The sequence below is a fragment of the Chlamydotis macqueenii genome, chromosome 7 (genome assembly GCF_036417535.1).
Source record: "Chlamydotis macqueenii isolate bChlMac1 chromosome 7, bChlMac1.mat, whole genome shotgun sequence".
NCBI lineage: Eukaryota > Metazoa > Chordata > Aves > Otidiformes > Otididae > Chlamydotis > Chlamydotis macqueenii.
In genome coordinates this window covers 1,120,310-1,136,527 of record NC_141562.1, presented here as the reverse complement: position 1 = coordinate 1,136,527, position 16,218 = coordinate 1,120,310, and the positions used below count along the sequence as shown (strand labels likewise).

Sequence of the window (16,218 nt, the reverse complement as noted above, 5' to 3'; positions counted from 1 at the left end):
AAAAGTTTCTGTTCTTTTGTGAGTAATCTGTTGCTTGCTAGGTGCCTTTTACCCCAGGTCAGCTCCTAAAGATAAAGGAATGTGTTCTGGCTCCTTTCCCTGGTTATGGTATACTCAACAACTTAATATTGGCTGTTTGTGGTTCTTTTAAATGACTGTATCTCAGGTCAGCTGTAGGCTATTTGCTAAAAGCAGATAAAGTTGCAGTCCTTTCAGTGTAAGTCAGGAAACTGAGACCTGGTTGTAGTGAGGGGTTTGTAGCTTCTGTCTGCTCTCTGGTGCCAGAGAGAACGCTGCAATCCAAACTTTGCTGCGGGATCTTTAGAGTCACACCAGGGTATACACAGGATGGTTTGGGTGCTCACTTGTGGCTTTTGATGTTCAGGTGACCTAAGCAAGCACTGATCTGATCTCTGTTCATTTACAAAATACAGAAGTACAGTCAGGTGAATCAACTGATTAGATCATATGCAAGAAACTCCTAAATCACCTTCTGAGAACTAAATGTAAATTTATTTCTACGAGAAAGTTAGCAAAGTTTTCAGAGATTCCTAATAGCTACGGTATTTAAGGATGTCTGGACTCATCTTTGTAGATAGAACTCTATAAGTAAGGCTACTGTAAACTGAATGAAAGGATGGACAGAATTGGTTTTCATCTTACAAACAGCCATCTTCACAAAAAGCTAAGAAGTGACTTTTCTCCGTAAGTTAATTTTAATGCAAGACTTGCAAGCGGACTACATTAAATTCTTAACACTGTTTTCCTAACTGGTTTGCAACTGTTAATTTGGGGAGGAGTTGTTCAACAAGCTTTTCATACTCTATGAAATTCACTTCTCTCAAGTGGTTCAGCAAAAGTCCTGTGTGCTATCCTGTGTTCAAAATAGATTCTAAGGGAGACATTGCAGGTAATTAAGCCTTATGCCTGAAACCTCTAGCTTTAACTGATGCTGAGCTTTTTTTCTTGGGAATTGTCACTGCTTGCTCAAATTGGTGTTGTGAGGGAGCTATTATGGCAGCTTGTGACAATAGCTGGAATTCATTATGTGTCTCTACAGATCCTTATTAACTCTCCGATGTGAAGTTTGGTGTTTTTAACTAGATAGGTGAGGTTGAAAGAGGCTGGAGGCAGATCCAGGGAGCAGAGCGCTTTCCAAGTAAAGAAGGGCTGAATGTTTGGTGTAACCTGTACAGAGATGGTTTTGAGCTGACAAAGGGGCGAGAAGAAGGAAATAATACAAATACTGAAATGATACTGAAATTTTTCACTGTCCTGTTATATCTGCCTTCCAGAAGTGCTTGTGAAACTGATTTTTTGCTGTTTTCTGTGTGTATACACATATATATTTAAACTCAGATTGGAATTTGAATTATTTCCTTTAACCAAAGTAAAGGTAAAATTGTGAGTAATATATTTGAAGTTTGTGCTGTGTTGTGTTATGAAGATATCCATTCAGGACCAGAAATTTGTATCATCCGACTCATGTGAACGCTAACCTCCTAGTGTGAATTCAAAGGATGAAAATATGGAGGGAAAACTGTATCAAGACGTTTCCAGAGAGCTTTCGAATAAATGGGCATGAGATCACTGGGAACCACATTTCCCAAGCAGAAGATGTCACATTTAATGAAAAATTAAGTTGTTTTTAAGTTATTTCTCTGTATCTAAGTTGCTTAAGAAACAGTCAGGGATTTCAGAGATTGGTTCTCAACTACTACAGTGTGGACCTGCTGAAGTAGTGTACTTCAGTAAGTAAACTTCAGTTTTGCAGCTTCCCAGAATCACATGGATTTCATTGCTGCATTTAAATGTTTATCACTATGGCCTGGGAGTCTAATTTATCATCAAAAGTGTATTTAAATTATAATAATTCCCTTTACGTTTATTTTCCCTCCACTCAAGTTCAGGAGAACTCCATGAGTGCCTTTTCTTAGGGTGTTTGCCCTTCATCCCTTAATTTCTTGGTTTGTCAGGAATTTGAGTTTGTGTTACTACAAAAAAAGTGCTTTCATGTTTTTATCAGCTCTTGATTTTGGGACAGACTGGGACATAGAAGCTCAAAAGTCTAGGATGGATGTTCGGACTGTTTTGACCCTTTAGGGTTCTGCTCCTGTTTGTCTGTGTACATATGCATACCTGCAAATCATGCCTCCCACTCAATTTCTCCATTATCCACTGTGGGAGAACTGGGAGCTGTATGTCTCATGTCAAGAGGACACCACTGGGTTGTGTATTTCAGACTTTAGTTTTAACGAATGCTCCCTCTTTTAATCTTTCTCTGAAAACCATTGGGGCATGTCTGGGATATGGGGGTGCATCTTCAAACACTATCTACCCTTGAGATTTTCCCAAAGCACTGGAAGTATGTGCATGGTGTTAGGCATTGGCTGTGCCTAATGAGATGTATTGGATAGCAAAGGTGTCTGCTATGGCTAGACGTCCTGTAGGTCCAGATCACAATGCATTGCCTAACGGTTTGGGGTTTTTACCTGCCTTTCCACCTGGTTCTAGACCTCATGGAAGGCTTTTCATTGAGGGAGGGAATTTTAAATGTTGCTGCTTGTCTATCACTGAGGTACAGTTCTGGAACAGTGATGTCATTTAGAGGGCAGAGGAAGTTAATAGCAAAGCAGGATTGAAAAAAAAAAATAAAATCAACTTTTCAGCAAGAGAAAAAGTCTACATTGTTAATTCCGCCAGGCAGTTATCCCATGCAAATAGATTGTCTTTGTATTGGTCTCTCGGTGCACAGCGTTCCTTTGCAGTTGCTATTGCAACATGTTCCCATAGCAAGTCACTGGAGAATCGAAGAGAAAGGGTACTGCTGAGGCAGAAACACAAGTGAGGGCAGAGAACACAGGACTCCTCCCCTCTCTTCTGTGAAGCCACTCTGCTGTGTTTAAATGGCTGCTGCTGGAGAGACTTGTGCCTAAGTAGCCATTGTGCAGAAAGTTAAGCATCAGTCTTTGTTCTGTCTTGTTCTTAATAAATCAATGTTTTTGAAGTTACACTGCCTTTGTGGGCATTGTTTGTAATGGTAGCCAGACGTGCCTCTTCATGGCTGTATCCTGACTCTGTTGGTTTGTGGTGAACCCCGAAAGGGACATCAAGTTAAGAATTAGTTAATCTGGCTTTCTTTGAACTGAGAATATGAGGATGGCAAGCTGCAACTCGATGTCATTGGGAATTCTGTGTTGGTATGATACGATTTTTATTTTAACAATCAAATCTCAGCAAAGTCCTTTGTGCTTGTATTTAGAAGCCACATTGTCTGTTAGATTAGCATCATGAGTTAGTCAGGCTTAACAAAAGCAGCCTCAGTGTTATTCCTGCATCCAAAAAAACCCCACTTTCTGGAAGCTTAACCAAGATAAGAAATGTGACTGAGATTTGACAGCTGGGGACAGGGCAGACCCAGGGTAGGCTGGGTGAAGGGCTGCGCTCTCTGGAAGAGGAGGAGTGGGGCTGGTGGGGGGGAGGCACTGTCCATGGCTGTGTTTGGAGTGGGTATTTCAGTCCCTCTTGGAAATTCCCTCCTCGCCCACTCACCTTGGCTCTGGTACGTCCAGAGTATCTGGTGTTTATTGCTGATGAGTTCAGCATTAGGGATTTGTGTTTCTGCCAGGAGCATGGTTCAGAGCCCGGACTGTTTCCTATGGAGGCCATAACTGAGAAATGTGGGAAGAGGGAGGGGTATATGGAGTGTGTGCGGGGGGGCCCTTTTGTGTTTCTCTTCAAAGATTAAGTGGCAGGTGTCCTGTTAAACCAGGAACAGAACTGTGCTTTTACGCTACCAGGTTAGCAGTGTGTGCCTTTGTATTGCTTCATTATAGAGGAACTATTAACTCCACTGAGAAAAGGAAATTTAATCCCTTTAATGTTTAGAGGAAGTGGGAAGGGTGGTGAAAATAAATATTAGCATCTCATGCCTGGAAAACTGCAGAGCATGGATACAAGATTATTTCTTCAACAGTAAAGAATCTACCCTCGTGTGTCCTTGGATTTTCCCCCTCCTGTTTCTTTTTGCTAAGCTGCACGTTGGGTGGTGCTGCCTGTCTTCTGACATGATTGTTGCAGGAAGCCTTGTCTGTGGCTCGCTGCAGAAATTCCACTTGCATCCCCTTTAATTTCTGTCTCATAACATGTACAGGTTGACCTGTGGGTAAATCCCTCTTGTTTGAGTTGTCTGCAGTCTTTCTTGCATGTGAACACATTTCATCGGCTCTCCAGGTGTCCTTACAAACCCCAGTATGATGCATGAACTAAATCCACCACAGACCGAGTTTCCGTATGCATGCTGGGATGCTGGCAGGGCTGCGGGAGAACAGCGTGTGCTGAGCCGAGGTACACGCAGGGGAGGGGGCTAAACGGGCAGCCTGTGCTGGAGAGCACTGGATCAGCATTACATGACGCTGGGCCACACGGAATAGCACTCAGTTGAATTTGCTTTAACACCATAGGATGTGATTTTAGCTGTCTTTTGTCCACAAAGACAAATGTGTGAAACTGCAGAAAGTGTGAAAAATGTTGCTTCCCAGTTTGTGTCTGAGTCGCTCCCAGGACATATGGTGGTGCTGTTTCCCTTCTCTTATGTGTGGGTTTGTTTTTTTTTTTCTCTTCAGAGATGTCCCTGTTTTGATACTTGTTAAGGTGCAGAGTCCTTTACTCCTTCTGAAGTGCTGTAAGGCCGTAGTTTTTTGTTTTCAACAGTTGTGAGATGCCTTGATGTACGTGTGGTATAAACACTGGACCCCTTTTGACCCCATGGTCACCTTTGTTCTCACTTGCATGTGGAATCAAGCTGGTCTCCTTCATCATGCCTTGAAGGTGGCAAGAACTTATCTTCTAGGTTCAGTCTTGTGATACTTCAGTATGTGTACAGCAAAGAAACTTATGTGTGCACCTTGGAGCATTGTAATTTAATACATCACATTTGGAAAGCCTCTGCACAAGGTTCTTCCAGTGTTCTTGGGTGGTTCCTGAGAGCAGGAATGAAGACAGGTTCGTGATCTAGCTTTATGTTTGCATTAGGGAGTAGAATTAGGAAGACCAATTTAGAAATTGTAATAAACAGTTCAGCAGTCTGTACACAAGTTGGTCAGCGTGTCTTTGGGAGTGAGGTATTTCAACAGTTGTGTGAGCATTGTCTTAAGACTTGCCTTTTCTCTAGGCCTCATCTTTGCTGGAGCTAAAATCCAGGTCAAGTACCCAGACCCATCATGTGCTTCCCAGCAGCTGCTTAGGAGAGGCTTATCAGTGTGTTGGGCCAGTAGGTCTCTAGCGTGCTGTTTACAGAAGTTAAAACAACTGAATACATCCTTCATGAGTAGGTGAACTTTGTTCTGTATCTGTTGAGGTTGTAGATGGGGTCTTACTATTGACAGTAGTTGTCAACATACCACTTTCCTGTAATACATGGAGCAGTTCCTTTGTCAGTCCCAGGCGTGCCTTCTGCCGGCATTTGTTGTGGGCTCCCTGCCTGTGCTTATCATGTTCTTACTTTCATTGCTAGGGCCAATTGTTCAAGTGGAGCACAGCAGAGCATCTTTATCTTTCAGTGAAGAAATTCAGCCTAGTTCCTGTCTCTTTTCTCATTCTCTTTTTTTTTTTCTTAACAGTTATCAGATGCTGCCTTTTGCACTTCTCCAGTTCTTCCTTTCAGCTATCCAGATGTTTCCCCACAGTAACTGTGAATAGCAGTAATTAAGAGGCCTCTGCGTTATCAGTGCCCCATTTATAAGCAAAGTCTGTTATGTGAATGGCTGCACTTAAGGGTAAAGCCTTTATCCTGTTGCAAAGATCTGGCAGATTTCTTTAGCTTTTCCCCCTGTAACTGCTGGCAGTTCTGGATAGGGTCACTGTGTGAGTGCAGGATTGAAACAGAGGAGCTCTAAAGTCTCATTTCAGACTTTGTCACCCTGAGATGGTAAAAATGGGAGCATTTTTGCCTAATTAGGTGAACAATAGATAGGATGGGATCCTATCCTCCCTCATGGCATCCTCCTGCTATCAGGAGGGATTTGATGAGTGTATGGCCCTTATTTTCCAGGTCTCTTGCTCTTAGAGAGGCATTAGCAGGATGATTGTCCTTTTGCAGTTTTGAGGGAAGTGGTGAGAGAAATAGAACAGTCTTGAATCCAAAATCTGACCTACTTCTACTTCTCTCCACAGCTGCCAAAAGCCTGCTGAACAAGAAGTCAGATGGAGTGAAGGTAAGTTCTTGCTCTCCCATTTCACTGTACTTCCCACCACCTGAACTGAAGGCAGCCGCTTTCTCAGGTGCCCATCCCCTTACAGGGTAAAACCACAGCCCTTTCTTGTGGCTGGGATTGTTATGTTCAGGGTATCGTTATGGAGGCTTGGGTGGTATTGTAATGTTCCTTACATGCACCTTATACATCACACACCTAGCTAAGCACACTATTATACCAGCAAGACTTCTTGTTCTTCTTTCTCTGAAGTATGGAGAACTGTTTGATGCTGTGGGTTAGAAAGACCAAGGACTTGCTCAAGTGTAAGATGTGCTTCTGACTAGTCTGTGCTATTCAGTGCAGAATGCTTCTGCGTATCAAAGTTTCACAGAGCAATTGTCAGTGACTGATGATACCTAGCAGACTCCATGGAAATCTCTTTGTCTCCCTGCTTGGACAGATGCTGAAGGCTGAGCTGGGAAGAGGGATGAGGAAGGAGTCATTTCCAGATGTTCATGTTTGGACAGAACAGAAATTGAGTCTTGTTAAGAGTTCCGTCCTCTTCCCTGAAGGCCAAGCACTCTCCTGTTCCCTTCTAAGGGAATTTTTTTTTTTCCCCTTCAGTTTCACTCTTTGTGTGCATGGTCGTCCTTTAGTTCTGGAGGTCAACTAGGCCACTCCCAAGGCTGTATGTTGTTGCAGGCAGTAGCCCTTTACCATCTAGTACTGAAGTAGAGACAGTTATGGGCTAGAGCACTGTCTTCCCCTAACTGTTCCAAAGGATAACTCTCCTACACATGGGGAAGTAGGATTTGGTTTATTTGCTTGCATTTCCATTTGAAGTCCAAATCTTTCTCCACAGCTGTTAGGCAGAATAGTTCATCTCCTGGTTTTGCACTGTGGACAGTCTTCATTCTCTCCATGCTGAGGGGTTGACATGCACACTGCAGAACAAGCACACTTGTTCTCTCCTGCTCTCTTAGCCCTTTTCCATTTTAATGAGGCTCTGTTCCCAGAGCGCTCACAATAGAAGCAGACTGTTGGAAAATGAGGTGTTTTCAGAGGAGTTGTATTTATTTGGGGGATTGCTCTAGTAAAACCTGCATTCTTGCAGTTCTGCTGTGTTCTGCCCTAATGACACACAAGTCTTCAGGGTTTCTTTTGACCAAAATGCTATATGAAGCTGCTGTTCTTGCCTTAGGATCCTTATCTTTGAAATGTGCCTGCAAGAGTGAGCTTTTGTGCCTTTGCACATGCCTGCCTCTTTTATAGACACCCATTGAACACACGCACGCTAATGCAAGTGTGTTTGAGATGTTGCATCTGTTGATATGGAAAACATTACCATAAAATCCCAGTGGAATAACAATGGATGGTCTCAAACGTTATGAACTGAGAACTAGCAGATAAATGCTTCAAAATCCCAATGCTGCAGGGGAGAAACAACTGGAAAGGCAGCTGATGACAACAAATCTACATAGTTTTTGTCACCTACCTAGAAAAAATTGACTTTCTTCTCAGGATTCTTGATTTCCAACAGAGTAAGGGAGTGCTACAACTTGGGTCAAAATCTTCCAGAAATGGACAATGATGTGCACACAGGTTTTGAGGCACAGCTTCCTAGGCATGTAGTTACAAGGAGACCTGTATGTTAGAGACTTCTGGTTCCATAGAAAGCTCGTGGTATTTGGTTCACTGAGAACACTCTGTCTTCTTCTGTGAAAACAGTAAAGCTGGATTTGCTTTTCTAGCTGATTTGAAGTGTTTTTCAACTGTTCACAGAATATGTTGTTCCTGATAGATGTAATTGAAAACTTGTGATGATATGCAAGGTAGACTAGAGACAATAGCATTCACTGTACATGGTGAATGGGCTTGCCCTCTGGGAACCTCTTCTCTACTTCTGCATGACACTGGAGACCTGTAGTCAAGAGTCTGCATGCAACTTGCTTGCTCCTAGGTGTTAGAGCAGTCTTACTCTGCAGTATGAACCTGAATGGTGCCCACAGAAGGCATCACACACTTTCAGCCTGGGCTGAGGGACCTCAGAAGAGTTGTTTAAGCTTTTCGTTTTCCCCAAACGGTGTCTGTCTTCAGGTATGGCTTTCGAGTCCTCGTTTCTATAAACTTTAAAATTCAGAAAAAAAATTATGTTTTTCTTCTTAAAGCTGATGTTTTGAGTAACCCTCAAATAATGCAGACTTTTTAAAGTACAGGTTACTTCCCCCCAGCACTAAGTTTGGACACGATAGAGAGCAGGTAGTGGTCTTTGTGTGTTTGTAGTACATCCTTAACACTTCTGCCGTAGTTCTGTGGCTACATGCTTTATCTTCTTCCTTGCCATTAGTCATACCATCTTCCTTACCATCTACGTGTATGGTGGTGCTTCCCATTAGTCATACCACGGAAGAGTGGCCTTTTACCATTTCCGTTTGCTTATTGGAGCAGTACTTGGCACACTTGACTGCTATGCAGCAATCTCTGTGCTGGTCACTGTCTGGTTGGTGGCTTCACCGTTGTAACCAGCCTGCTTTTCATGCATTGCTACTTATGCAGGAAACTTGTAATTTTAGCTCCACACATTTTCTAATCCTAGGTAGTTCTGGAAACAACTTGTGCCAGCGACTGGTTGAGTTAAGAGCATCTGGTCTTGCATTACTCATAGCAAACTGTCATTCTTTCCCACTGCAGTAGTGCCATGACTTGAACACCAAACAGATTTTCAGCTTTGTGGTATCCTTTTCACTCCTGCTTCCTATATAAATAATTTTACATCAGATGTAGGTTTAGAACAGCTGACCACGTGCCATGTGGTAAGGCTGTTTCTCATGTTCTTTCCAGAAATGGAGACTCTTGGTTTGTTTGGTGGTTGGATGTTTTCTTTGAGTGTTGTCTTTTGTTGTTGTGTGGTTGTGTGGTTTTGTTTTTTTTTTTTTTTCTTAAAACCTTCTTGTAAATTAATTCCTTCTGGATATTTGAGAGAAAATATTTCAGTTTCTTCACTAGCTTTATCTAGTCCAGAGTGACTGTGTTTCATGAGAATGTTGCTACAGATATCCACACAGTAGATGAGAATGGAAAGAGTATTTCTTCCACAAATTGATCGTTACAGTAGTATAAAAATGAATGGCTTTAAGCCCATTGAGAGAAAAAAAAAATCTTTATTTGTCTTAATTTACTTTCTGTTCAAAGTAACTTTCTGGTGCTTTTGGCTGGTATTCAGAGCTGTCTATGCTAGAATCCTGCATGATATAACAAATACAGTAAGACTTTTGTTACATAGTATTAGGCAAGTTTGAGTGAGGCCTATATGTCTTTATGATACTCTGTTCCCAAGAACTCTATGAAAATGTGTCCGTGCAAGGTGCAACGTGTTGTTGCTGAGTTAGCATAAATGAGAGAGGAATGATGTATTGATCGCATGTGGTAATATGAGCATCTTGTGTAAGCTGTATTGAGCTGATACCTAAGTAAAAGCCACAGTTTTTATTTCTGTAGGAATTGGCTTTAATCCTTTGCTGACGCAAGCCTAACACACTAAAGCAATGGGAATGCATGTGTTTTACCTGCATCAGAGCATCTTGGAAATGGAGGGAGGGGAGCTTAAATCAGGAGAGAAGGACAGAAAGGAAACATTTTTTATTCCAATATAGGTGTGTCCACATTGGCATTATTTTGATAAATTTCCACGTGTATGACCCTCTCTTCTAGCAAATTCCTTTCCAAAATCTATTTGAAGCATTCCTGGTTTTCATTTTGCACTACTGCTTCTATTTCAAGTACTAATTCTGCTAATTGATAGATATTTCATCAGCTTGGTACTTGAGAACTTTTCCATTATCTTAAATAATGAATGATTTAAACTGCCTTGAATCTTAAATTGACCCTGCTCACCCAACCTTTGGTAGTGCTGCACTCACTTTCTTCAGGCAGAATTTGGATCCAAGCTGATGGAGTAGCAACAAGGAAGGGCCAGGTTTTATCTGCAAGGAGTGTGCTTTTCTGCTTTCAAATCCAGAAAGTGAGGCCAGAAGATACTGAGTGACGAGTTGCAGAGCCATGTAACTTACCACGTATCTTGTGGCCACGGCTGTAGGTCCCAGGTATTTTTTTTTTTTTTTTTTTTTTTAAGATTCTGAATTTTTGAGCAACATTGTGCAGCTGCTGTTTTAAAACTTAGTTTAGATAGTTTTATGTCAAATCGACTTACTTTCTTGTTCCCCTTTCTGCCTGTGACCTGGACTTGCCATCCACTGTGTGGTGAGGGAGGGCTTAAGGAATGGGCTGGGGCAGACACCTGGGTGAAGATTAAGGACACTATGCTGAATGTCCTTTCTCTGACCTTGTCAGGATCTGGGCTCCCTGTAGTTAGTGTTGCAGTCCTACTGTTGACTTTTTTTTCTCCCTGGGCAGCACTTCAAACAGTTGTGTTCCTTCTTTTCCCAAAGGGGAATTTCCCTTCCTGCTGGTGTGAGAGGATGTGTGTGTTTCCAGTCCTAGCAGGACTTTATAATCAGAATTTGTTAATGCACAAAGTGCTGTTTTTAGTTAAGTGTGTAATTGTGACTATTTTAAAATTAGTTTCTCTCTAAGCTCTTTGTCAGTTTCTTCCTCTTTTATTTTCTTTTCTTTTTCCTGAGTACTTTGGTTTGTGATTAGGGGGTACAAAAATCATATCAATAGTGTTTTTCAGGTCCAGTGTAATACTGTTTACATAGTAACTTTTGGACAATCCTATGGGATGCAGGAGATTTTAACAGCATTCACTTGCAATGCTCTGCAAAATCTGTTGATTTTCTATCTTGTCTCTCTGCTGCATGCACAGTTTTCTTTCCCAGTAAAAGATGAATAGCATAGCTGAAAGGAGAAGTCAACTGAAAGAGTAAAAATCCAGATTTCTGGTGTGACAAGGTTAATGTTCTAAAACCTGTCCTTCATCTTGCATAACTGCAAAGAGACACCAAATACTATTCGCTCTGCTGTTTGTAAGGAGTGTTGTGGTAAGTGTACATTTTATGCCTGGTGGGTACCAGCTTTCCCTGCCCTTTGCCCAGTAAAGAGCATGTGGGGAAGGCAGGATGGTCTCTAAGCTGGCATGGCTGCTGAGAAAGCAGTTTGTGAAGAGACAGTGCCTTAGACAGAGAAGGCACAGTAACAAGGTGAACCAACAGGGAATCCTTAGAAAATCTGCGAGAGTTGGAAAATCTGCAAAGGTCAAGTAAAATCCATGCGGTGACCAACAGGAGTTAATCTGTTTCAGTATCTGGGCTTTTTATGATCTTAAAGCCGTACTGTTTAAAGATTGTTATGGTGAAGCTAAATGAGGAGAACCCAAGGTCACCTCAACGGCAGTTTTATGCAGAACTGTTCTATGCAGGATACTTGGAGAGTGCTTCACATCTGTTGAAGTGCTGACATCCAGCAACAGATTCTACCCACCTTTGATGCATTCACTTTTTTTCACTGCATTGTTGTAATGCCTAGAAACTCCCAATTGAGATCAAGGGTCCAGTGTGCTTAGCACTGTAGCGATGCCTAAGCAGAAAATCCCTGCCTCTTAGCTTACAATTTGAATAGACAAGCTGACAAAGGGCAAGAGAGAAGATGGATTGACAAAGATGAAATGATTTGTTCAGCATCACACAAAAGGACTAAAGCAGAAGTAGAAATAGGACCTCAGGTCTGCTAGTTCAGGCAGCTGAACAACACTGATCTGCTTTTAATTCATTCAACCTTTTTTTTCCTATCTTAAGTTCTGAAATTAGTACACTCTCTATAGGAATATGAGTTGCAGCAAGTGTGATATTTTAACATAAATATACTGCCAGTATCAAACTGGGGGAGAACTGCGTGTAGAAGATAGAAATGCAAAAAGCTGTGGTAAGAAGATATCCATGTTAAGTGCCCAGAACTGTGAATGGGACCTTGCCTGGAATCACTCTGCTTCCTGTAACATTTTCTAGTATGTGTTGCATTTTTTATAGGTGCTCTGAATGATTTACACTTGCCATTTTTAGTATTGCTGCTCTGCTGAAGAGACAGTGATTCTTCAGGTTATCTTCTGTCATCTGCTGATTTCTGTTTAGTGTTACCTAAAGCAAGAGTCTTTCTTAAGTTTCATTGTAGAGAATCTGCTCCTCTTTTGAGAGGAGCACCTGAATTTCACACAAATACAGAAACAGAACTTTCACAAACATTCCTCCCTTGATTTGAGAGGAAAATGTTGTCCATACTGCTTTGGGAGATTGTTTTGTCACCCAGATGTGGGGAGATCCTTAAAGTGATCGGTGAGGTACTTTACCGTAGGCTATCTGTCTGCCTTTAACAATTTTTTGCATTCCCTAGCATATCTCTGCATTGCCTAGAAATACTTAGAGATGTAGCTTTGTTATGGAAGAGAAAAACAACCCTGTCTGTAACTAAACTTCTGTTGTTTCACTTAATTTGCTAAGTTGGATTCACATTACAAGAGGAACAAAAAGTTTTGCTTACTCAGCTAGTCACCTTGGGAAGGTGATGTAGTTGGCTCTGAGGCAGCTGTTACAGAGGGGAGTGGGAGACTGATCTGGTTTTAGTAATTTCCTTGTGTATGTTTTGCCTTAATAAGTTTTGATGCTTTAGCACATACTGCTGTTGCCTCACCTTGGCATTATCCAACCTGTTTGGAGTTGTAACAGTACTTTCATGCTCTGATCTTAACACAGAACTCACTCCCCACGCCTTTCACGTTGCCTAGCTAGCTTTTCTTCTCCCTGTTATTGTAGTAGACAGTAATAATGTGCTTTCTGGGATTCTACAATACATCATGCCATGTTAATAGACCACTGCTGTTTTAAATTTAGATTGTACTCTAATTAAATTCTGATCTGCAGAGGGTTCTATTTCCTTCTGTGTTGGTGTTACTTGTGCCTCTAATATAGAAGAGTGATTGTCTTCTCTATGGCTTGATTGACTCTTCTTTCACATTGAATCTTTTGCTTGTCTCTTAACATGTTCTGCTCCTTTTCTTGTTCCTGTAACTAATTGGAAATCTATATAAACTTCAGATGAGAGTGTCTTCCTTAGAGAGGTTTCCCTGCAGTACCCTCCCTCCATAAAGCCTCTGTTTTTCTGCTGCAACTTATAGGATACATTAAAAATAAAAACTGAAGTTTTGGAGCAGTTTCTCACCTGGTGTGAATTTCCACTTCTGGTTAAAAATTCCCTGTTGTGACTGGATACAAGGATTTGTCTGGGTTGTTGGTGATCTAAGCATTGTGTTCAGGCACTGGTAGTACATCCTATTTCAGCTCTAGCTTGAGGAAAAGCCTGTGGAGAAGCTAAATTGTTCTAGAAGAACATGAGGTGAATTACAAGTTTGTAAACCAGGTAATGGCAAGCCCTGTATTGTGCCTCCATGAAGTAGAAGATTGGTGAGCCCAGTGCTGAACAGTCTGTCTGTACTGGAGTTAAAGATCAGATGAGGCAGAAGCTTTGCTGGGTTGAGTTTGTTTGTGCAGCAGCTGTGTGAGTCTGGGCTGTACGATGTGATTAGGAATGTGGCTCTGGGTGTAAGTTGAACATGGGCACTTCTGCCAGTCTGCAAGTGTGCTTGAGGTCTGACATGAGGATAGCAGGGATGAAAGCAATACTCAAGGTGAAAGCTGTGGAGACTCAGTGTATGAAATGGGGAAGTACAACTCCATGGCCTGTACTGAGTTCAAGGGCTGCTCCAGAGGCTGTGCAGGAGCTCAGACCTATGTAGCTGAGCCCATGCCATCGTGGTTTTTGGCTGGGGCATGCTGCCCTGTGAGCCAGACTCTGTAGCAAGCAGCAAAGAAATAGCCTAGAATAGTACCAGAGGAGAAGGGTAAATGGAAAATGTATGTTGAGACAGAGGGGAAAGGGGTAGCATTGTAATGCTGAAAGACCTGCGAGGATCAGCTTGGACAGGGTGATGCTGAGTGTAGTGAAAGCAGAGAAATGCACGCTGAGCCTAGTTTACTGGAGAGTGCAGTTTGGTGTGAAGGTGTCTCTGAAGATGACTGAAGATGCCTTTGAACAAGAGTAGAGTCCAAGAAGATAAGATTGGGTAGTGTTTGAGCATTGCTCTCTGTTTGTTTTCCTCCCAGTATCTGTGAGAGCACATGGTGTTCTGGCTGTTGAGTTGCCTCTTTGTCTTTCTTGCTTTTCTTCTGTGTCTGAGCATAGGTGCACCTTGCCTCACCAATCAGCCCCAGTTTCTGTGTGAGGGAGCCTTACTCCTCCCCGTGCTATGCACAGAAGTTACCTGTCTTTAGCCCTTGGGGATGCTCCTCCATTGTGCCCTCCTCCCTACCCTCTGATCGTAGTTGCAGACACACCTCTGCTTCCTTCACATGTGAACACACAGCGGGGTTCTGCCTACCTCTTCAGTGTGGCTGGGTAAGCTGCACAGTTTTGTGAGGCGGGAGAGCACATAGAGGCACCCCCTTGAATCCCCCATCTCATGCATATGTGTTCCTCTCTCTTCTCTCCTTTTATCAGTGTGTGGGGCACATATGGTCTGACCTCAATGTTTGAGTAGATGGGGGTCTTCAGCCATGCCCTTTCCCATGGTGTGTAATCATGTTCTTGAACGGTGACTTCTCTCTGCACCTTCTCACGTGTCTGTGCATTTCTGCTGCTTATACCTGCACCTAGGGGAGTGTTATTGGCAGCGGGACCCTTGCTGGCACACTAATGTGTGAATAGTTTTCTGTGCTTTTCTTCTCATCTCCTTTCTTCCCTTCTCTTTCCCTCTCTCAATGGTGTGTCCAGAAAAGGAAGTCGAGCTCCAGTGTGCATTTGATGGTGAGCACCTCCCGTAAGCTGCCTGCGATTCGTGCGTCCGCCATTCTCATGCCATGCACGCTCGGCTTGTGCTCATCACCCTACATAGCATGTCTGTGCAGGGGGGCGGTGGCGGGGGGGTCATTTGTGCACTGAAAGGTCCATGTCCTCACTAAAAGGGCCCTGTGGTTGTCTGGTCCCCGGCCAGTCATACAGTTCCCATTTTGTGCAGAGAATCAACTGCTGGCAGTGCAGTTTGACCTTGCTTGCTCTGAGCGTGAAACAAAAAAAGGCAGTGGTTCTCCTGGGCTCAGCAGAGCAGGTGCGTGCCTTGGCTGGACATGGGGCTTTGTGATTCTGTTGCAGAGGTGCCAAAAAGAGGAGCGGGTGCTTTGCCTGGTGTTGATGCCATCATCCTTGGTGGGAGCCCTGCAATGTAGAACAAACTGGGAGTCGCTCCAAATGTGGCAGAGACTGATGGGGCTCCACTGTTCAGATGAAATGTGTGGGCACAACACCACCGGGCAGCTCAGAGCTGCTGGTCACTTTTTTTAGCATACTTACTGAAAAGGTTTGTCAGAGCCTTTATAATCCAAAACTTCCTTTCGTCCTGATCTCATTTATGTTTCCCAGCATGACCAAATATCCAGTAACTGTCTCCCCTCTCCTATTCATTTCCTTTTTTCATCCATCCAGATGTTTGACATCTGTAGAATTTGTCAGAAAAGTAGTCAAATCCACTCTCAAGGAGCAAAGAGAAAATTGGCCAGTGCCATATTGTAAGGAGTCATACACAGCCCATTAGATAATGCCTTTGTCTCTGACACTGAGATATGAACAGTAACCAAATCCAAAAAAATTATTGCATTATCTCCTTTACAGAGAAAAGGAACAGAAAATATTTCTCCACTACTGCAGGTGGGAACAGGAATGTGACAGTATTGAAAGAGCAGAATAATTTGCTCCTGCATTGCTATCTGGAAGATATTTCTCCTCTTCCTCCTTCAATGACCGCTTAAAACTATGTAAACACAAACTTTTCACCAGCACTGCCTTTGGGAAACTGCAGGGCAGGAGTTCATTGTGCCTTTCTTGCTCTTTTTTTCTGCCCACTACCAGCAATACTTAAATTCCCTCTGCATGTTGTTTTAAAGCAGCTGGGACATGTAAACCGTGTGATGTCAGCTTCGGAAAACATGGAAGCAGTGAAGGTGGCTAAATAGCCAGAGACGGT

The 16,218-nt window shown here is 42.7% G+C and overlaps 1 protein-coding gene across 14 annotated transcripts in view; it reads left to right on the top strand.

Moving 5' to 3' along the window:
• Positions 1–16,218, top strand: part of CAMK2G (calcium/calmodulin dependent protein kinase II gamma) — a 121,192-nt gene that overhangs the window by 86,544 nt on the left and 18,430 nt on the right. For 8 of the 14 annotated variants that reach the window (XM_086752268.1, XM_086752259.1, XM_086752267.1 and 5 more), the window contains exon 13: positions 6,175–6,215. In XM_086752268.1, coding sequence (XP_086608394.1) covers positions 6,175–6,215 — 41 coding nt within the window. Of the gene's footprint in view, positions 1–6,174; positions 6,216–14,972; positions 15,006–16,218 lie in introns of all 14 variants that reach the window. The other 6 variants (XM_086752266.1, XM_086752261.1, XM_086752256.1 and 3 more) reach the window with 1 other exon arrangement.